At 44.9% G+C, this 23,677-nt stretch overlaps 2 protein-coding genes across 7 annotated transcripts in view; one reads left to right on the top strand and one right to left on the bottom strand.

Moving 5' to 3' along the window:
• Positions 1 to 617: 617 nt before the first annotated feature.
• The window catches only part of POLK (DNA polymerase kappa), a 125,382-nt gene continuing 102,322 nt past the window's right edge, over positions 618 to 23,677 (top strand). For 3 of the 6 annotated variants that reach the window (XM_073584098.1, XM_073584102.1, XM_073584101.1), the window contains exon 1: positions 619 to 763. The gene's annotated coding sequence lies outside the window, so the exon portion shown is untranslated. Of the gene's footprint in view, positions 764 to 4,288; positions 4,325 to 23,677 lie in introns of those variants that run through there. The other 3 variants (XM_073584103.1, XM_073584099.1, XM_073584100.1) reach the window with 3 other exon arrangements.
• Positions 5,584 to 5,817, bottom strand: LOC141097221 (thymosin beta-10-like). The gene has a single exon (XM_073584337.1). It carries the CDS (start codon positions 5,762 to 5,764, stop codon positions 5,639 to 5,641), a length of 126 nt encoding a protein of 41 aa, XP_073440438.1. The 5' UTR covers positions 5,765 to 5,817; the 3' UTR covers positions 5,584 to 5,638.

Consider the following 23,677-nt stretch of genomic DNA (forward strand, 5'->3'; position numbering starts at 1 on the left):
TGCCCTGTGACTGTTTAGGCGGAGTGTGCACACTAGTGGAGACACGGAAGACGCCGCAGCGGTGGAACAGGGAGAGGTAAGTATTGCAAATGCCGGGGCCTAAGCAAGCAGGGGGGCCCACTCACAGGCGCCAGCACTGGTACAGGGCCCCATAGTGCATCGGTGTCCTCGACGGCAAGTGGGCCCCCCCACCTGCTCAGGGCCCGAGCACTTGCCTTGGTGCTGACACCGGCCCTGACTGGCGGCCACACAGCCCTCCTATTCCAGGGAAAAGGGTTCTACTACTACCCACCATCAGGCAGCTATGCCTCTAGCACTGATATCACACTGTAGTGACATCTCAGTAACTGCCATTTAGGCAATTGCCTGATACACTGATCAAGGACTCCTCTAAAGGAGGCTACACCAGAAACATCACACAAAAAAGTCTACAGATAGAGGAACAGAAATGGTCAGAATGCCAACACTATACTGCAGCTCCAGCCTCACAGTGAACCCATAGCCTTCTATCTGCCTGGCCTGCTGTGCTCTCTGTCACCTGACCAGCCAGGACTTTCCTGCAACCAACCAGCTAGATCACAAGTCCTAGCCAGATCAGCTTCCCTTAGCAAAGATGGCGGCCATGGCTTCCTGCGTGGGAGGGGCTGTAATCTTCCAGGAAGAGAAGGGGCAGACACTGTTCTGTATAGGAAGAAGCTGCTGGCTGTGTGTGAATGGAGGGAAAAAATAAACTGAAGCTGTAGCTTATACCACCCACACCCTGGTAAGTGATCTGATGAGTGGGGGCGCCATCTTTACAGCTGGCACGGAGGGACCTTGTATGATTGCTCTGTATATTTAATGCATTGCTTTCTTCCATCTGTAAACATGTCCAGTCTTGTCCCTGCCCCATACCTGCAATGTCACAGTGATCAATGACAGCTTATATCAGATGCTGAGGCCTTTCAGAAACTACAACTCCCAGCATGCTGCAGGTATCGGGGATTGCTGAGACTTGTAGTTTCACAACCACATACGCGATGATATCATTACTGGTTCTATACTTCTGAGTGTGGAAGAGACCGCAGTGCAGCCGCTCAGTATTCCATCCTAGGGTAGTGTTCACATGTGGCAGAAGTTGTATCGCAGAAAAATGGAGTTTTCAGAAATCCCAGCGCAGGCCGCAGAGATCGCCCCAGTCACAAAGGGACTGGTATTTTGTGGCAGGAAATTCTGCAGCAAATTTTTGTGTGTGACTTGTTTCCACTGTGGGCTTTGTGTCACGCAGGGTGTTTGGGCTCATACAAATGTCTGTGAAACGCAGTCCCCGCGGGGACCATCCTCGGGTCTCCCCAGCAGAACGCGACCACCTTACAGGCGTGTACGAGGCTCCGGAGCCCTGCGGACAGACGGCGATGAGACCGAGTTTTACAGACGACTGTATGAACTTTTTTCTTGTCTTGTGGTTTTTAAAGGGTGTACGTCACCCAAATGATCCATCTCTCCATTCATATCGGGGACTTGGCCACTAGAAATATCATTCTCAGTGTAGATTTCACTTAATTCGTTTTTTAAATAAACACACTATTAGGGTGTGTGCACACATTGCGGAATCTGCTGTGGAATTGTCCGCGCAGATCTTTATAAATCCGCAGGATTTCCATGGAGCAGGTGCCAAACCGCTGCGGAATCCGCACAAAGAAGTGACATGCTGCGGATTTAAAACCCCGCGGAAAATCCCGCACCGTGGGCACTGCAGATTTCATTTTGCATTGCCTTATATGGTCCTGTACACCACAGCAGACTCCGCATCCTGTGCACACACCCTTACAAATGTAAATTAGAGGTCCTCAGTGCACCGCTCCTCCTCGGTTACCATCCTCCACCCCTCCGGTTATGGTGATGGACAGCACTCGCTTTTGAGCACTGCGCACACTTAGGGTATGTGCACACGCTGCGGATTCTGCTGCGTTGTACAGTACCTTTATTTCCTATGAAAAAAAAAAACCGCAGTGCACATGCTGCAGATTTTTCCGTGCGGTTTGCAATCCGCATCATGTCAATTCTTTGTGCGGTTTCACACCTTATCACTATGAGGTGTGAAACCGCAGGCTAATCCGAGGATAAACCGCAGGACTTACCAACAAAATCTGCACAACCAAAAAACTACGTGTGCACTTACCCTACAGGAGCAGAGAAGGCACACGGTGTCAGTGCAGACGTGCTCTCATCCCTCTCTCCTGTCTGCGGCCAATGCTGATGGCAAAGAGACGAGCAGAGCGAGCACACAGTGTCAGAGCCAGGGCTGTGGAGTCGGTAAGCCAAACCTTGGACTCCTCAGTTTCCATGACTCCAACGCCACCAAAATGGGCTCTGACTCCATGACTCTGACTCCACAGCCCTGGTCAGAGTGCGCGCTCATCGCTCTCTTCTGTCAGCATTTCTTGCTCTTGTGTGCTCCTTTGTTCAGTGAGCGGCCGCTGCAGACAGGAGAGCGGTGAGAACGCTCCTTACTGACACTGTGTGTGCAGGGCTCAGTATACGAGTCACATCGCACTCTAAGGCTATGTGCACACGCCGCGGTTTTTGCTGCGGTTCCGGAACCGCAGCAGTTCCGCAGACATAGTACTTTACCATGTTAGCCTATGGGTTTTCAAAACCGCAGTGCTCACGCTGTGGTTTTCCTGCGATTTTTTTTTTTTTCCGCAGCATGTCAATTATTTCTGCGGATTCTGCTGCGGTTTCACACCTTTAACATAGTAGAGATGTGAAACCGCAGGTCACTTTACCTTTGGTTCCGCGGCAAAAAACCCGCAGGTGAATCTGCAGTGTGTGCACATAGCCTAAAATGAGCACTGGCAATCACCATAAGGGGAGCAGGACAGCAATAGAGGGGCGAGCCCTTGGTCAGGCCGCAGGTGCACTGAGGACCCCTGATGAATTACATGCTCAGTAAAACTGTTTTTATTTAAAACAAGTAAAATCTACAATTCTCTTTTGTTTAGGGGCGAATATGATTGTATAACAGGCCTATTTGCATTTTGGGGGTGACAGACTCCTTTAATGCTGCATTCAAGAAACACTCTGATGGCAAAACCTGCCATTGACCAAACACTGACAGAAATCGGTCCTTTGTTTTTCAAATGTTATTTTATGTACGAGAAACATCACTGCTGCCTAACACTCCAACAATGTCTGGCTGATCAGACATTACTTTCCCCAAAAAATAGTTCTGTAAAAATATCTGAAATCTCCTTCTGGACAATTGAGGGAGGTGGGAACAAGGGAAGGTAATAGATCCGCCAACATAATGGAGACCAGCTTGCGGTTTGACAAAATAGGATGTAATGACAGAAGCCGGAGGAGCCGTGAGATGTGCTCATTAGGCTGTGTGCACACGCTGCGGATTTTGCTGCGGTTCCGCAGCGGTTTTGGCCGCTGCGGACCCGCAGCAGTTTCTGCTGCGGTGTACAGTACAATGATTCCCTATGGGAATCAAAAACCGCAGTGCAGACGGTGCGGAATTTTCCGCGCGGATTATCTGCGGTTTTCAATCCGCAGAAAGAATTGACATGTCAATTCTTTCTGCGGATTCTCCTGCGGTTTGCCATCTCCTCCATTGAGGAGATGAAAAACCGCAGGGCAAAACCGCAGAACAATCCGCAGGTAAAACCGCAGGTCTTTTGACCTGCGGTTTCACCTGCGGATTGTACAAAATCCGCGCGGATGAATCCGCACCTTTTCCGCAGCGTGTGCACACAGCCTTATACAGCGCTCTATGTGACGATGCAAAACAATCCAAGTGATCGGCACATGTTGCAATACTGAGCGCTGCCGTACAAATAGTCCACGCTGTGCAGTGCCGCCCAGTGTAAAGAATGCAGAGGCCCATTCACACAGCTGATCGTCGGGATTGCCTGGAGTCAGACCCCACCCATCTAATATTGGGTAGGACATCAGTATTCAAAACCTTGGCCACCCCTTTAACTAGTCAAATGTGCAAACGGCCCACAATTATCTGTTTCATTGAGCTATTCAAACAGTTAGATTTATTGCTATCCATAAGATCACAGCTATCATGAGCAGGGAGAACGTAAAGGGTTTTAAACCTTCTTTGAAGGGGTTGTCCATCACTTTAATATCGGTGGCACATTTGAGGGGGCTGACATCTGACAACCCCACCGATCAGCTGTGTACAGCTCCTGCTGCAGTCACATGACATGTACAGCACAGCTCCATTCACTCTGCAGTGGTTGTTCTCCGGTACTGCAGCTCTGCTCCCATTTACTTCATTAGGAGCTGAGCAGCAGTCCCCAATCACTTCTACCAGGTTTGATTACTGAAGGTATGCTTTATCATGGTTTGATTTTTGTTTTTTTTTTTTTGTAACCATTGAAAAATAAAAAGTGCATAAAGACGCCATTTCTTACACTCTTCCCAGTGATGTTCCATTAATGCTAAATCAATGATTATTCTTGCTACACTTTGATCTGTATGGACGGTTTTGGGCTATTCTTATTATCAGATTTACGACAAGCTCAGGAGCCTTTCCAGTAAAGACTTAATATAGACATTTAACTGAAAAATATAGATTTACCATCAAGATTTCAACATAAAATGGAAGTATCGGCAGTGCTCAGTCGTGTTTAAAAGTAGAAACTACAGTATAATGACATACTTTCCCTTTGATAGAATATTTGCTTTGATTTTCCCAGACATTTGAAAGTAGAAACATAGAAACCATCTGAAAAGAAAGTAATACAACCATGTTTTTCACAATTAAATGTTAAGGAGGTTTTGACTGCAGACATGTGAATCCACACATTGTGCACATTGTGCACTGTAAGGATTCTCCGGTGAGAATGAAGCCTGCATTTATGCGTAGGTATGTTTGCTCTCTGACCGAGCACTCCACCCATCAGCCCGTGGTGATTTTAATTGCAGTAGGTTGCTACCTACCCATAAATGCAGGCTTCATCCTAGGAGAGGATTCACATTAGATTCTCGGCAACCATTGGCTACTGGGCTTGCATAACTTGGTAAAATTATGTGCCGAGCATCTCCATTTTTAAAAAAAAAAATTTCTAGAGCAGTAATGCTGTTCATATTCTACATATTTCATGTTTACATGCTTTAGCACTACAGAGTGCAAGTTTTTATATATAGAGATGGCTACTCTTTGTTTGCACCTGTACGCACTAGCTTTCTGTTTGGAAGTGGTTATTTTTTTTATCAGTAATGGGAAAGTCTGTCTTCACTGAATACAGATTTTACCTCCAAAATTGAGAATTTTGAAAGTGATGAATTCTGGCAGCGAAAGAAGCACATTTCTCTGATAAGATATATTATAAAGTAGCTTATTTTTACCTGTACTATTGAGTTATGTAATATAAATTAAAACAACGGTTGCACTTTAACCTCTTTGTGACCATATATCATATTGGATTTGGTGTGAATTGATTCGCACGTCCTATTCCATTGGCCATGACAGTAGTTTGTGGCCACTGCACAGTAGAGGGAGTACCTGCCTCTTACCTGCTAGCACCCAAGGCTCTTCTCTTTTAATTATGACATCGGCTAATTAAAAGAACCACGGATGTCAATAGGTCAGGCTATGTGCACACATTATCTGGGGTGTTGAGATTGCTTCATCACCAATTCAGTTTTGTTTCTCTTGCTCAATGGTTTCTTTTGTAGGCAGTGGGTTCTTCTCTTGGGTCACCGTTTTCTTCAGTTTGGACTTATCAAATGTGCCAATTTCTCCCAGATCTGGTTTGTCTGCCATGGTGTGTGCTGTCACTGTCCGCACGGCTCACACGCTATACCGGCTGCCAGCTTCCACACATTGCGGATTCTGCTGTGGATCCGCAGCTTTTCTGGCTCTGCGGACCTGCAGCAGATTTAGGTGCCTTGTACAGTACCATTGTTTTCAATGGTAAAATGAAAAACGCAGTGCACATGCTGCGGATTTGTCTGCGCGGATTTGCTGCGGGTACAAATCCCCAGCATGTCAATTCTTTGTGCAGAATCCGCAGCGGTTTCACACGTTCCCCATTGTAGAGGTGTGAAACCGCAGTTCTAAACCGCAGGACTTTTGACCTGCAGATTTTTTCAAATCTGCGCGGAAAATTTCGCAGCACCTTTCACTACGTGTGCACATAGCCTCTGAGTCGGTGCTCCTCCTCCTGGGCAGCGTTCACAGACCACTATCGTTGCCGATTGAATAGGACGTGAATCGATTCACACCAAATCTAAAAAATATATGCCACATGAGCACAGGAGCTGTATGGAGAGAGAACTGGACTTGTACCATAACTAGTAGGTGCTGACCGTGTTAGGCCAGTTTCACACACCCTGATATTTCCGGTACCGGAAAAAACGATACCAGAGATATCCGTGTGTGTAATTCTTGCGACACGTGTGGCAACCATGTGCTGCCCGTGTCCCGCATCAGTACCACACGCACCAGAACCACTGAAGCAGCGATAGTTAGCACTGTTTCCCAGCATTGGATGTTGTAGACCGCTCACATCATTCTCCCCCCCCGCTCTGTCAGTGATCAGCACGAGTGGGGAGAATGATGAGTTACATTTAACTAATAACAGTGACAGCAGGCAGAGGCTGACGGGACTATTACTCCCATCAGCCTTCACCTGCTGATGCTAATAGTAGTGATTGCAGGAGCAGCTGATGTGACTCTTACTCCACCGCTTGCGCTATAAATAAGTAAATAAAAAATCTCGTGTGGGATCCCCTGTATTTTCTATAACCAGCCAGGCAAAACTGGGGGCTGCAACCCACAGCTGTGAGCGTTGGCAAGGCTGGTTATCAAAAATAGAAGGGGTTCCCACTCTTTTTTTTTATTTTTTTTTTTTTATTATTATTAAAAAAAAACGACGTGTTGTCCCCCTAATTTTTTTCTTATGCAAAATGTTATTGTTTTATAATAAACAACTAAAACAAACATATCAACAGGTTACAAAAGAACATACCACATGGAATAGTAACTACTGAAATAGAGAATTGTGTAGTAACATGAAAACAAACAACGCTATACGGTATCAACAGTAGTTTGCAAAAGACAGTTGACAACCTGTTAAACTAAATAACAGGAAGGAGAAAAGAGAAGAAATGTTTAGGCCATGTGCACACGATGCAGATTTGCAGCGTTTCCGCAGCGGATTTTACCGCGCAGAAACGTTGCATATCCGCATTGTGATGTACAGTACCTTTAAAATGAATGGAAAAAAAAAAACGCTGTGCAGAATCCGCGGTACAAAATCCGCAGCATGTTACTTCTTTTGTGCGGTTTTCGATCTCCCCTGTCACCAAATCCGCAGGGGGAAAACCGCAATGGAAAACCGCACAAAAACCGCATGAAAACCGCGTGAAAAATAGAAGAAATCCGCAGGAAAAATGCAGGTCATTTGACCTGCAGTTTTCTTCCATTCTACACGGAAAAATCCGCAGGGCTCAAAACTCCGTCTGCACTCAGCCTTATAAGGACCATGAGGTCAAATCAGTAAGGCAGACGGAGCATGAACTAAGATACCGGCATATTAAATATCATAAAAGGATAAGATAGAAATGATCTTGCCATATTTTGGTACATCGATGAGGATAAGAAGGATTCCCAATGAAACTGTTTTGCAGCCACTTTGTTATCTGCCTCTTGTGTATGGGCTATCAGGGATTCCATCCGGTGAACTCTAGCCACCTCCCCAAAACCATTCCTCTAGCAAAGGCGGGTCTAAGGACTTCCAGAGTCTTGGAAGTCTGAAGAAGGTGCCTCAATAACGATTTCTTAAAAGCATTCTTAGGCATGGGAAGCATAAAAAAAATAGTAGAATTGCTTCCCGGCTTTTAGGGATTGACACCCCGTCATTTATCTAATTGCTTTAAGAACACCCTCCCAGAAGGCCGCTAAGGCCGGGCACGACCACCATATATGCGACATTGAACCCACATGGACCCCACATCGCCAGCACAAGTTGGATACTCCCGGGAACCATTTATGTAAGACTGAAGGAACACAATACCATCTAGATACTATTTTATAACTAGTTTCCTGAGCTTTATTAGCTATATTAGATTTATGAGAGATATGGAAACATTTATACCATTGTTCTCTTGTAAAGGTTTGATGGAGCTCCCTTTCCCTCGCCTTACAAAAAGGGGGAAGCATATCCGGATCACTACTTAATAGAAGTTATAGATATCGGAAATTGCATGCAAAGGATTAGTGGGAGCCATAAATGGAGACTAAAAAGAAGAAAGGGGGCACACCCATTCTAAATGATTGGCAAATGTAGAGAAAAAATGCCCTAGTTGAATATATTCAGAAGAATATCTCGCTTTCTGTGGACGATCACCTAAAATAGCTGAGAGGGGAAGCAATACACCCTCAGGGGCCACATGATAAAGACGCAAGGGGTTTTTCTTGAAGGTACCCAGAAAAAGGCTTGAGGAGACACCGGATGGAAATTTTGGGTTATCTGTTATTGGGGATAATGGTCCTAATAGGTTATTTAGAATTCCCTTTATACTGGGAAGGTGGACAGTTTTGAGTGTTTGCCTGAGACTAAATGGAATAGGGATGTTGTTTCGGCCAAAATAGGCCAAGTTCATGGTAGAGTGGAAACTGATGTAAGACTCATAGGCCATACGTACCCACAGTTTAGATTCTCTACAGTGAAGAATTTCTAAGATCCTTGCATGGGCGGACGCCAGATAGTATTTTCGGCAGTCCGGCAAACCTATACCCCCAAAATCCTTTAGAAGCGCCAAAACAGTATTACGAATTCTTGGGCGTCTCGTTGACCAAACAAATTGACTGAATTTATGTTGGACCCTCATCCAGATGGAGGATGGGATATATATCGGGATAGTTTGTAGTAAATACAAAAGTCTAGGCAACACAGTCATTTTAAGGATGTTAACCCGGCCAAACCAGGAGAACTCTTCATGGTTCCAGGAATTAAGATCCCCTTCCAATCTGGAACAAAAATCGACCAAAGTTCAAGTCAAACAATTGTCTCCCTCATTTTTGACAACCAGCCTTGCTAATGCAGACAGCTGGGGGTTGGTATTTTAAGGCTGGTGAGAATATTTATTTAGAAAATTGGTGATATTTTCAATACTTTTTTCATCTGCTCTGTGTGTAATAAATATATATATATACTAGATGTTGGCCCGATTCTAAAGCATCGGGTGCTCTAGAATATGGCCAGCGGGAGATTAAAATAAAAAAAAGTGATATACTCACCTTCCGACGGCCCCCGGACTCTTTTACTCCTCTCACCACGCTCCCTACATCTTCCGGTCCCAGTAATGCTTAGCACGAAGGACCGGAGATGACATCACTCTCACGAGAACATGACGTCATCAGCGGTGTTTCGCGCAAAGCATTACTGGGACCGGAAGATGCGGGGCGCGTGGTGAGAGGAGGGAAAGAGTCCGGGGGCCGTCGGATTGTGAGTATATCACTTTTTATTTTAATTCTATTTTTTACATATGCTCACCTTTCGACGGCCCCCGGACTCTGTCCACGCTCCCGGCATCTTCCGTTCCCAGTAATGCTTTGCGCCAAAGACCGCTGCTGAGATCACTCTTGCGAGAGCGCGACGTCATCAGCGGTGTTTGGCGCAAAGCATTACTGGGAACAGAAGATGCCGGAAGCGTGGAGAGGAGAGAAAGAGTCCGAAGGCCATCGGAAGGTGAGTATATCACTTTTTTATTTTAATTTTATTTTTTACAGGTTGATGGTACCCGGGGTCCAGAGGAGTCTCCTCTCCTCCGGACCCTGGGTACCGGCTAGCGCTGGTCATCTCCCCGCTGCGTCGCCGCTGATGTGCATGTGGCCGGAGATGACCCTCGGTAACTGTCGGGAGATCAGCGGCTAGCGCCGCTGATCTCCCAACGGTAGTGGTGATTGGCGTCCTTCGCATTCCACACTGCGCCTGCGCACTGTGCCTGTTGCTGATTGGTCACGGCCGCCAAGCATAGACCAATCAACGACGCTGGATTTCGGTTACAGACAGACAGAATAAGACGATTATATATATATAGATATTTACATTACCGTTCAAAAGTTTGGGGTCACCCAGACAATTTTGTGTTTTCCATGAAATCTCATAATTTTATTAATCAAAAGAGTTGCCAAATGGGGTTGAGATCTGGTGACTGCACTGGACACTCCATTACAGGTAGAATACCAGCTGCCTGCTTCTTCCCTAAATAGTTCTTGCATAATTTGGAGGTGTGCTTTGGGTCATTGTCCTGTTGTAGGATGAAATTGACTCCAATCAAGCGCTGTCCACAGGGTATGGCATGGTGTTTACCAGCACCAAAGCAACCCCAGACCATCACATTACCTCCACCATGCTTGACAGATGGCGTCAGGCACTCTTTCAGCATCTTTTCAGTTGTTCTGCCTCTCACAAATGTTCTTCTGTGTGATCCAAACACCTCAAACTTGGATTTGTCTGTCCATGACACTTTTGTTCCAATCTTCCTCTGTCTGTGTTCTTTTGCCCATATTAATCTTTTCCTTTTATTAGCCAGTCTCAGATATGGCTTTTTCTTTGCCACTCTGCCCTGAATGCCAGCATCCCGGAGTCGAATCTTCACTGTAGACGTTGACACTGGCGTTTTGTACTATTTAATGAAGCTGCCAGTTGAGGACCTGTGAGGCGTCGATTACTCAAACTAGACTCTAATGTACTTGTCTTGTTGCTCTGTTGTCCATAAAGTATAAAGTCTCCCACAGAGCCCTCCAAATATTAGGATCACACACAGCCCTCCAAATTTTATAATAGCCCCTACATAGCCCTCCAAATATTATAATGGCCCCTACATAGCCTTCCATATAGTATAATGGACCCCCCATATCCCTCCATATAGTATATTGCACTCCTTAGTCCTCCATACAGTAGAATGCACTTCCCATAGTCCTCCATACAGTATAATTCACTCCCCATAGCCCTCCATACAGTAGAATGCACTCCATATAGTATAATGTACCTCCTAGTCACCTCTCCTCCTTGTTCCTCCGCTGTTCCTGTCTCTGAAGTGAGCTTTGAGTGCCGCACATCTCAGCGTAACGTCAGACGTCAACTGTATCGGCATCCGGGATTCCGATACAGTTGAATGTGCAATGACAGGTGGGGGGCCCAATGGTGTTGCTTGCATCGGGCCGTCTCGGCTCAAGGGCCCCATAGCAGCTGTGTTGCCTGCCACAAATGTCGGTATGTCACTAGAATTGGAAGAAGAGGAGGAAGTACAAAAGGTCCAAAGCAGAAAATCACTTAGGCGTGAAGAGGTTAAACCAGAATACCAGTTTCATTTTACAGTGATGCTACTATATTTTTACTCATATAATTTTTTTTCCTCCAGAGATCGTGGCAGGTCAAGCACCTTTTTGTCTTTAATGAGTCTACTGCTTATACTTTTAAAGGGGTTTTCTGTAATGAGTTCTTAGGTCTGGAAATATATTAAGCATCGCTCTCAGACTACATCCCCCACAGTTAATGCCCTGCTGTTCTGGTGGTCGCCGCCAGTCCAACTGTAATAATGACATTTCCATTATTCATGCTATCTCTACAGCCATCAATGAAAATGTCATTCTCACTGTAGGATGAATAGGGCGCAGTGGCGGGGTGGTTTATTAGATATGTAATCATTATACGTTTCCAGTTGTTAGCACTTTCTTTTAAAGAAAATCCTGGCAACCCCTTTAATATTTTTTTGTGGTGGTGCAGGGAAAAAAAATAAGTGTTTTTCAGGATAGCCGGAAACAGGAATAGATGTTTGTGGATGTTTGTAGCGGTTTATCGCTTCTGAGTAAATGGATAGTTTGGAACTCTTTAATCTTAAGTGGACCATTAATGTTCCAGAACTGAGATATGGAAGGATTGCATCAGTAGTAATGTGTAGTTAAAGGCTACCACTAAAAGGGCACTTCCATTTACATCTAATATTGACATTATTGAAATGGTAAATATTCTGAAGGGTTAAGATGTATTAAGAAATGGATTTTGGTTAAAAATATATACCGGTACACAGTTGTGTGAAAAAGTGATAGCCCCCTAAACCTAATAACTGGTTGGGCCACCCTTAAGGTACTGTCACACTTAGCGATGTACCAGCGATATGACGCGGTCAGAATCTCTGGTACATCGCTAAGTGGTCGCTAGTGAGCTGCCACACAGGCAGATCTCACCAGCGACATCGCTGGGGGTCGCTACTTACCTGTCACACTAGGCGATCCTGCGTCCTCCCGCCCTGCTCCACACTCGTCTCTCCACAGGAAGCTGACAACGAGAAACGGTCCAGGACGTTCTCGCGCGATCAGCGATAACCAGCGGGGGAGCGGGTCGTAGGTAAGTATCAGACACAGCGATGTCGCTAGCAATATCGCTATAACGTCACAAGTCATAGCGATATTGCTAGCGATATCGCTTAGTGTGACAGTACCTTTAGAAGCAACAACTGCAGTCAAGCATTTGCGATAACTATCAATGAGTCTTTTATAACTGATCTTGAGAAATTTTGGCCCACACATCCTTGCAAAATTGTTGTAGTCCAGCCACATTGGAGGGTTTCCGAGCCTGACCCGCCTTTTTAAGGTCATGCCACAACGTCTCAACCGGATTAAGCTCAGGACTTTGACTAGGCCACTCCAAAGTCTTAGTTTTTTTTTCTTAAGCCATTCATAGGTGGACTTGGTGTTTTCTGGATCATTGTCCTGCTGCAGTGCCCTGTTTTGCCTATTGTTTCGGTTCATCTGCAGACTTCCATCTTCTCCGGTCTTCTGCAGCAAATTCCCACACGATGCCCTTAACCCCCAAGGGTGGTTTGCACGTTCGTGACTGGGACAATTTTTACAATTCTGACCACTGTCCCTTTATGAGGTAATAACTCTGAAACGTTTCCATGGATCTCGGTGATTCTGACGTTGTTTTCTCGTGACCTATTGTACTTCATGTTAGTGGTAAAATTTCATTCAAATAACTTGCGTTTATTTGTGAAAAAAACGGAAATTTGCAGAAAATTTTTAAAATTTTGCAATTTTCCAGCTTTGAATTTTTATGCCCTTAAATCACAGAGATACGGCACACAAAATACTTAATAAGTAACATTTCCCACATGTTTACTTTACATCAGCACAATTTTGGAACCAAAATTTTTTTTTTGTTAGGAAGTTATAAGGGTTAAAAGTTGACCAGCGATTTCTCATTTTTGCAACACCATTTTATTTTTACGGACCACATCACATTTGATGCCACTTTGAATGGTCTATATGATAGAAAATACCCAAAAGTGACACCATTCTAAAAACTGCACCCCTTAAGGTGCTCAAAACCACACTCAAGAAGTTTATTAACCCTTCAGTGCGTCACAGAAATTTTTTGAATATTTAAAAAAAAATGAACATTTAACTTTTTTTCACAAAAAAAAATACTTCAGGTTCAAGTTTTTTTTATTTTACCAAGGGTATCAGGAGAAATTGGACTGGAAAAGTTATTGTGCAATTTGTCCTGAGTACGCTGACACCCCATATGTGGGGGGGGACCACTGTTTCGGCACAAGGCAGAGCTCAGAAGGGAAAGAGCGCAGTTTGACTTTTTCAATGCAAAATTGGCTGGAATTGAGATCGGACGCCATGTCACGTTTGGAGAGCCCCTGATGTACCTAAACAGTGGAAACCCCCCACAAGTAACCCCATTTTGGAAACTAGACCTCCCAAGGAACTTATCTAGATATGTGGTGAGAACTTTGAACCCACAAGGGCTTTACAGAAGTTTATAACGTACAGCGGTACAATTAAAAAATCATATTTTTTCCACAAAAATGATCTTTTTACCCCCAATTTTTATTTTTACAAGGGTAACAGGACCCTAAAAATTATTGTGCAATTTGTCCTTAGTATGCTGATACCCCACATGTGGGGGTAAACCACTATTTGGGCGCATGGCAGAGCTCAGAAGGGAAGCAGTGCCATTTGACGTTTTTGGCTGGAATTGAGATCGGACACCATGTCGCGTTTGGAAAGCCCCTGATGTACCAAAACAGTGAAAACCCCCAACAAATGACACCATTTTGGAAACTAGACCCCTCAAGTAACTTATCTAGATGTGTGGTGAGCGCTTTGAACCCCCCTGTGCTTCACAGAAGTTTATAACGCCCGGGCGTGAAAATAAAAAAATCGTATTTTTTCCACAAACATGATCTTTTAGTCACCAATTTTTTTTATTTTTCCAAGGGTACCAGGAGAAATTGGACCCCAAAAGTTGTTGTCCAATTTGTCCTGAGTACGCTGATACCCCATATGTGGGAGAAAACTACTGTATGGGCACACGTCAGGGCTCGGAAGGGAAGTAGTGACGTTTTGGAATGCAGACTTTGATGGAATGCTCTGCGGGTGTCATGTGCGTTTGGAGAGCCCCTGATGTACCTAAACTATTGAAAATCCCCACAAGTGACCCCATTTTGGAAACTAGACCCCCACGGAACTTTTCTAGATGTGTTGTGAGCACTTTGAACCCCCAAGTGCTTCACAGAAGTTTATAACGCCCGGGCGTGAAAATAAAAAAATCATTTTTTTCCACAAAAATGATATTTTTGCCCCCAATTTTTTATTTTCCTAAGGGTAACAGGAGAAATTGGACCCCAAAAGTTGTTTTGCAATTTGTCCTGAGTAGGCTGATACCCTATATGTGGGGGTAAAACACTGGGCGCATGGCAGAGCTTGGAAGGGATGGAGCACCATTTGACTTTTTCAACGCAGAATTGGCTGGAATTGAGATCAGACGCCATGTTGCATTTGGAGAGCACCTGATGTGCCCAAACAATGGAAACACTCCAATTATAACTCCAACCCTAACCCCAACACACCCCTAACCCTAATCTCAGCCCTAACCCTAACCCTAGCCCTGATGGGAAAATGGAAATAAATACATTTTCTTTTAATTTTATTATTTTTCCCTAACTAAGGGGGTGATAACGGGGGGTTTAATTTACTATTTATGGCGGTTTTTATATTTGGCAGCTGTCACACGCTAAAAGACGCTTTTTATTGTAAAAATAGTTTTTGCATCACCACATATTGAGAGCTATAATTTTTCCATATTTTGACTCACCGAGTCATGTGAGGTCTTATTTTTTGTGGGACGAGTTGATGTTTTTATTGGTATCATTTTCGGGCACGTGACATCTTTTGATCGCTTTTTATTCCGATTTTTGGGACGCAGAATGAATTTCTTTTGGGGGGTGCGTTTACACCGTTCCGCCTGCGGAATTGATAAAGCGCTTTTATTCTTCGGGTCAGTACGGTTACTGCGATACCTCATTTATGTCGTTTTTTTATGTTTTGGCGCTTTTATGTATTGAAAACAATTTTATATAAAAAATAATTATTTTTGCATCGCTTTATTCTGCGAGCTATAACTTTTTTATTTTTTTCCTGATGATGCTGTATGGGGGCTCGTTTTTTGCGGGACAAGATGACGTTTTCAGCGGTATCATGGATATTTATTTGCGTCTTTTTGATCGCGCGTTCTTGCACTTTTTGTTTGGCGGTATGATAATAAATCATTATTTTTTGCTTAGTTTTTATTTTTATTTTTTAAGGGGTTAGCTAAAGGGGTTAACTAGTGGGACAGTTTTATAGGGCGGGTTGTTACGGACGCGGCTATACCAAATATGTGTACTTTTATTTTATTTTTTTTTTATTTCCAAAAAATGAATTTATTAGGGAATATTTTTTCTTATTTATTTAGCGATTTTTTTTTTTTTTTTTTTAAAAAATTATTTTTACACTTTTTTTTTTTTTTTTTAAATCTTTATTACATTGTCCCAGGGGGGACATACCTGTCATGTGACAGATCGCTGATCTGTCACATCACAGATCACTGTGACAGATCAGCAATCTGTCACAGGCACTGCACAGGCTTTCCTCATGCCTGCACTTTGCAGGCACTGAGGAAGCCAGCTCCCTGCAGGCCCCCGAAGGTCTCCGTCGCCATCTTGGATTCGGGGACCTGCAGGGATGGAGCCCCCCGCAGCAGCGCTGCACATTGCGCTGCTGTGGGGGGCTCAGGGAAGCACGGAGGGAGCCCTCTCCCTGCCGATGCTTCCCTTTAACCCCCGGTACACCGCGATCGTGTTTGATCGCGGTGTGCAAGGGGTTAACGTGTCGGGGGCGGTCCGTGACCGCCCCTGACACATTGTGCGGGTGTCAGCTGTGATCAGCTGACACCCGGCCACGATCAGCGGCGCTTACCACGTGGGCGCCGCTGATCGCCGTGACATACTATCCCGTCCCTGGGAATTAAGTCCCAGGGCACATGGACGGGATAGTACGTCACATGACATAAAAGGGTTAAAGAGAGCAGTGTCATTTTAATGCTCCTAATTAAAAATATCTGCAGTATACTGTCGCCTCACACTATTCCCCTCCCTCATCATACTGTGTCCTCTAACATCCCACCTCTTCACCATACTGTCTCCTCATATATTTACCCCTTCTCTCTCTATATTGTTTGCTCACACATACCCCTGACTCCCCATACTGTGTCTGCACACATCCCATCACCCTCACTCCCCATACTGTGTCCACCTACATTTTTCCCATCGTTACTCATACTGTGTCCACATACATTTACCCGTTCGCTCCCCATACTGTTTCCGCACCCATCCCCCATACTGTTTCCGTACCCATCCCCATACTGTTTCCTCATACATGCCCTCATACATACTCTTCATTTTGTGTCCTCAAATCTCCCCGCATTAAAACCCCCCCCCTCCCCAAGCCAAATCTCCCCACACACATTAAATAACCCCCCATCCCCACTCCAAATCCCCCCACACATAAAGTAATCCCCCCGTCCCCACTCCAAATCCCCCACACATAAAATAATCCCCACTCCAAATCCCCCCACACATAAAATAATCCCCCCTATCTCCACTCCAAATCTCCATCCCCACTCCAAATCCTCCCACACATAAAGTAATCCCCACATCCCAACTCCAAATCCCCCATACACATAAAGTAATCCCCCCATCCCCATGCCAAATCTCCCCACACACATTAAATAACTAACCCCCTATCCCCACTCCAAATCCCCCCACACATAAAATAATCCCCCCATCCCCACTCCAAATCCCCCCACACATAAAGTAATCCCCCCATCCCAATGCCAAATCCTCCCACACATAAAGTAATCCCAACTCCAAATCCCCCCCACACATAAAATAATCTCCCCCACACATAAAGCAATCCCCACTCCAAATCCCCCCCACACATAAAGTAATCCTCCCCATCCCCACTCCAAATCTCTCCACACATAAAGTAATCCTCCCCATCCCCACTCCAAATCCCCCCACACATAAAATAATCCCCACATCCCAACTCCAAATCCCCCCCACACATAAAATAATCCCCCCCACACATAAAGCAATCCCCACTCCAAATCCCCCCCACACATAAAGTAATCCCCACATCCCAACTCCAAATCCCCCCACACATAAAATAATCCCTCCATCCCCACACATTATGTTCCCCCCCTCCTATCTTCGGTAGTTTCTTCAGCTCCACAGTGGAGCACACTTACCACCAGTGTTCCCCCTTCTGGGCGCAGGCCAGTGACGTCAGCAGCGTGATCACATAACATGATCACGCTGCTGGCGTTGCTCTGACCCGGCGGTCAGAGCTTCAATTGTACTGGTGTCTGTATAGACGCCAGTACAATTGATCCCTGGGAGCCAATGCACGGCAGCTTCTCTGCGCCGGCTGTCAGCTTGACAGCTGACACAGAGAACGGCCGACTCCCAGGCCGGGGGGCGGCAGGATGCCGCCGCCAGGGGAGACACTGCGGACCGCCGCATTAGGCGGCCCGACTGCTCCCCCCTGCTGGCTGTGCCCGGGGCACATGCCCCGGCAGCCCCCCCTAGATACGCCTCTGGCAGTGGCATTCTGTGATGCATTGTTTTCATTAAACGACCCCTTTAATGTAAGTAGTGTTCATCAGCAGACGTCACCCATTTCCCAAATCAAGGGACAGAATGTCTCAGGTCATGCTTAAAGGAGTTTCCACTTCTCAATCATTAAGTTTCCCCCCAGTAAAATAACATCTATACCCGCCTGCTGTGTCGGCAGTGACTCTCCCAGGACTTGCGTGAGATTTTTGCCTTGAACATTTTTCGCATTACTAAATCTTCATGACCTACTTTTCACTCCCCTGTTTCTAAGCACAAATTTTGGCCACATTCTTGTTGAGATTGATCCTCGACTTAACAATACGGGACATGAAACGTGCCATCCTCCAAAACCATTTATCACCAATATCTGACCGCACCACCACTGTTTTATGACCTTCCATTCTACAGCCATAGTCATTGATATGTCCCCATTGCAGTTAGAACAGCTTCTGATATTCTGAGATGGTTTTCTACAAGAGTTTTGAGGTGTGTGTGGAAATTTTTGGCCATTCATCCACAAGAGAATTTGTGAGGCCAGGCACAGAATTTATGTTCTAGTTCATCCCACAGGTGTTCAATGGGGTGGAAATCATGGCTTTGGGCAGAAGGACAAGTTCTTCCCCAAACCTTGTCTTTATGGACCTTGCTTGGGGAACAGTCATGCTGGAACAGAAAAGGGCGTTCCCAAAACCGTTCCCACAGAGTTGGAGGCTACAATTTGTCCAAAATGTCTTGTATGCTGAATCACTGAGATTTCGTTTCACTGGAACTCAAGGTCCTAGGGCTAGCTAGGCCGACTCCTGAAAGACATCCCCAGAGCATTATTCCTCTTCCAGCAGAATTTACAGCTGGCACAATGCAATGAGGCAGTAAACTTTATGCTGGAATTCGCCATATCCTAACTCGTCCATCAGATGTCAGATAGAGAATCAGTGTGATCCGTCCACCCAGAGGCCACTGGTAGGGCCTCCATCCTATGCCTGGCGTTGTGCTTGGTGATCTAAGGCTTGCATTCAATTCCAGGTTTTGGTGCTGATGCTAGCACCAGAGGAGGTTTGGACTCAGAGCGTTGGTGATTTTTGTTCTCTTTGCTCTTTAGCACTCTATGTACACACTTTATGTAGTCTCCTCATTGTGTCTGTGTTGTGGTGGTCCCTTCCACTTTTCAGTAATACCACTCACAGGAGATGGTGAAAAATTTGGGAGGGAAGGAATCTCGTGAACTGACTTGTTACACTGGTGGCTCCTATTACAGGGCCGTAATGCTATCCGTGAGATCTTTAAGATGACCCATTCTTTCAAATATGTTATAAAGGCAACTGGCATGGCGAGGGGCCGATTGTTATACACCTATGACAGTGGGGTTGAATGAAAAACCTGAATTCGTTGATTAACAGATGAGCCTTGATTACAGTTGTTCATTTGGTGTGTGCCTAGTGACTACATACTTACCAACATTGCTAACTATGAGACAGCACTGTAATATATATTTACCCTGTTCTCGCTTAAAGAGGCATTCCCATCTCCGAGATTCTATCCCGATATGTAGTAGGTGTAATAATATTAGCAAATGCCTCCAATTAGAAATGTTGTATAGTTCTTCTGATAAGCTATGTCGCTTACCCCATGTGCATGGCATTGCAGTAGCTCAGGTATCCATGGTTATGACCACTCAAAGTGATAGTTGTTATTGATCATAACCATGAATACCTAAGTAACTGCATTGCCCTGCACATGGAGTAAGTGATGTAGCGAATCAGAAGAACTATACTACATTTCTAATTGGAAGTATTTACTAATATTATTATTATTGCACCTACTACATATTGGGATAGGATCTTGGAGATAGAAAAACCCCTCTAATGTTCCTTTATGCTCGATATATGTTGGGTGCTCAGACACACAAGCAGTGTAAGATCATCGTGTTTAGCATAAGCCCAGGAAGCCCTTCATCAGCCATAATACGCTTTGTACGTGATGCTGCGTCCGGACCAGATCCCTTCTTTGGCGTGTCCGTCTCTATAGCCAGAGATGTTAGACAACTACATGTGTTTCTAGCCTGAGAGATCCCATTGGTTGTTTTCATACTTGGTGCCTAAACCTTGTCTTGATTTGTATTTTAGTGTTTCATCTGGTGTTTCTCTACAGCCTCCAAGGTCGGAGTTCGGCACCACTCCTGTAGGAGCACAATTGCTTTCCTGGCAGTGAAACATAGGATATGTCTGTTTACTAAAATGCGTAGGGCAGCACTTACACGGAAGGTTTGTGTAGATGTCCTGCTCTCATTGGCTTTTCTTCAGCCTCATATTTTATGGCTTTGTTTTCGTGTCCTGACATGGGAACCCTATTTTTGTAATGCTCCTCTGGTTCCCATCTGTTTTTTTTCAGGGCATATCCTTCTCTGCGTTTTCCTTTCCATGTCTCTGGACCACTTGTAGACTGTTTCTGTAGATCCCTGCCACATTCCAGTGCTGATCCGCTATTCTGAGCCCGGATCCACTGTCACGGTAAAGGGAAACACTTGTAAAAACAGCAGTTTCCAGTGTAACTATTCATGATGGAGTCTTTCAAGCCTCGGTTTTCTGGCCGTCGCTTAGTAAAACGAGACCTGATCGGCAGTTGTCACATATTTATTTCCACCATCGGCCCTTCCTGTCCTTACAGCGAGCCTGCGTTCACACTCTGCGACCTGATGGGGGCCAAATCTGCTGCGGCTAGAGATGGTGCAATCTTTTCTAATGCTATGTAGTAGAAGTACAAACATACAGAATTGGGTGCACGGATCCTATCGAAAACTCGTGCAGAGAACAGTCCTGTTCCTATGAGGCTGTCTGTTCCGGTCAGGAGACCAGTGGCCAGTCTGTGCCTTGTGGTCCGTACACAGATTGTGGTCCGTGACCTCTTGTATTCGACCAAACAGTCATAATTTTTTTTTTTATACTTGCAGGAACTCACCAGAGAAGTACAGTGTCGGATCAGGTATTTTGAGATCTTCTTCTCAGCGGTCCTCAGAACTCTAGTCTACTGCGGTCTTCTAACTGCTTCATAAACAATCATTGGGTTTTCGCGAGTAAAGAGTGGTTTCCCTTCGTGGCCAATCGTTTCAGCTCAATAATGCTGCGGATTTTGGCTGCCTAGCGGCGCTGTGTGAACGCATCCTAATGGTTCAAGTACTGAATCGGGGATTCCTTGGTCTCTGCAGCTTTCACTGAGCTACGTTGGTGTCCATCGTGGGCAGAAGTGGACATAGCCTTACCGGACGACTTTATTTTTATATTTTTTTTTTTTTTTATATTCTACTTTTAAGCAACGCTCTTGTCATTCTCTGCCTCCCTATTTACGGGCTGTTCTGGGATAACCCCCCACCCCCAAAACAAACCAAAAAACATATTGTGTAGTTTGGCAGCGACAGTCGAATCGCTGCCTGACGAAGGCTTTTGGCCTAAATATCCCTTTAAATTCTAACCCTCTGGTACCCACCATGCAGTACTGTCCCATAGCGCACATGGCCTTATTCATGAAAGCTTTATATTAGTCTGTCATGGCCAAGCGAAGATCCTTCTCATTACAGCGTTATTACCCTCGGTGCTGTCATCATGGAGCTGGGGATCAGATTAAAGGATAATGTATGTAGTATTCCCATACTGGAGATCAGTGGGGCGGCGGTAAGTTGCGCAGTCTTGTTTGGCGTACTTGCCTCGCTCTTATTAATGATCATAAAATAAATAATAAAAGTGGAAACATGATGTACGGTAATATTACAAATCTAGCAGGGAAATGCTATTATCTGAGAATACAAACAAATTGCACAATGAATGCAGATTGTAAGTTGTATTTATGAGCTGTGGACGGATAGTAGAAATTAGAAAAAAAACTTTTTGACCATGAGGGTGATCAATGAGTGGAACAGGCTGAGAGGTGGTGAGTTCTCCTTCAATGGAAGTCTTCAGTCAGGCTGGACAGACATCTGTCTGCGATGGTTTAGTGAATCCTGCATTGAGCAGACACGATGACCCTGGAGGTCCCTTTTAACTCTACCATTCTGTGATTGCGTTAGAAAAAAGCAGAAAGGCACCGGAGTATACCAAAAAAATGTAGACATGATGGAGGAATCCACAAATTTTGGCAGCAATACTTATGAAAGCCCTGCTTCCATTACTATTCATGTTATTAGTATGCTCTCACTCTGTCTCCAGGTGTTAGGTATCTAATCTGAGAGCAGCATCATGTAGGGGAAAGAGATCATGATTGTAGTGATGTGTCACTTACTGGGCTGTTTGCTGTAGTTTTGATAAAATCACTGTTTTATCAGCAGGAGATTATCACTGGAGGACTAATAAACCTGCTGACATGTAGTCCAACCACGACACTGATTGGCAGCTTTCTGCCTATGCACAGTCTACACAGAAAGCTGCCAATCAGTGGTGTGGGTGGGGTTATACAGAGCTCAGCATTTAGAGAACTGCTTGAACTGAAGCAGGTCAAAGTGATTGTATGAAAACTGCAGCAAGCAGCTCAGTAAGTGACACATCTTTGAAATGGCGGTCTCTGCCCCTACATCATGCTGCCGAAAAAAACCTGGTGAAAGATTCCCTTTCAAGGGGTCTAGATGCTGCATTATTTATGCCTTGTATGCATTTACTAATATTATTGCTATGTGTTAAATGACACTTTCTGGCATTTTTGTATAGGCCATTCCCGTTTATTTGGCTGCCATGTGCCACAATATGGAGCTTCCACATGGCATCACATTATAACATATTCTTCCTTAGGCCACGGTCACACTATCAGTATTTGGTCGGTATTTTACCTCAGTATTTGTAAGTCAAAACGAGTGGGTGATATATACAGAAGTGGTGACTTGTCTCTATTATACTTTCCTCTGATTGTTCCTCTCCTGGTTTTGGCTCCTAAATCCTGAGGTAAAGAAATTCACCAATTACTCGACGTGTGCGCGTGGCCTGGGGTATGTTCACGCTGCTTCTTTCAGTAATGTGTACGGGGCTTTAAGATCACAGCGCCGGTTCTGCATTGTACCTAATAATATTGCAGGAAATTAAAAGATGTCTTCAGGGTTTTGTGTGCTGTCAAGGAAAATCTCACCTGTTCTAGATGAGCGACCTTACATGTCGCGAGAAGCTGAAATCTGCCACCGTCATCTCCTGGAATGGAGCGCTGGAGATTTTATCTGGTAATGCATGAATAAGAAAGTCACAATGGTGTGAAATGAGTTCTGTGGGGGTTAATGGACGGCTGAGGAATAATGTGTTCTTGTAATGAGCCTGATGGTAAGAGGCGGCGGGCCGGCCTCCCCATGGCCTCTCCCTGTTATCTCTGTATCTGTTGTCTTTTATATGAAGAAGTGATAAGGAGTCACAACATTTGGTTTGTGTTGGGTCTAGTGATGAGTGAGCTGATAAGATGTTATCTGAGCATGCTCGCGTGCTAGCAGAGTGCTCCAATAATCGGTTCTAGTCGCCGCCGCCGCTGCTGCATTTGTAGAGATAGGAAAATTGGTCCTTTCCTGGCTGCTATTTAAAGTATGGTCTTCTGTGAAACGTTGCAGCATTTTAGAGACAAACATACACGGCTGAGATCGTACAGACAGTGGGTGATACTCGCCGCTCATGGTTTCTATAGCATATATCAGCTGACAGTTTTCCTTTAAAAAAAAAAACCCAAAAAGAACCTGTTGTCACCCTTCCTGGGTCCAGCACTG

Source organism: Dendrobates tinctorius, unplaced genomic scaffold, assembly GCF_039654945.1.
Source record: "Dendrobates tinctorius isolate UK_male_01 unplaced genomic scaffold, ASM3965494v1 ptg000083l, whole genome shotgun sequence".
NCBI lineage: Eukaryota > Metazoa > Chordata > Amphibia > Anura > Dendrobatidae > Dendrobates > Dendrobates tinctorius.

What these genes read in the sequence shown, in the direction of transcription:
- LOC141097221 (XM_073584337.1), bottom strand. Translation starts at nt 5,764, where the DNA reads ATGGCAGACAAACCAGATCTGGGAGAAATTGGCACATTTGATAAGTCC.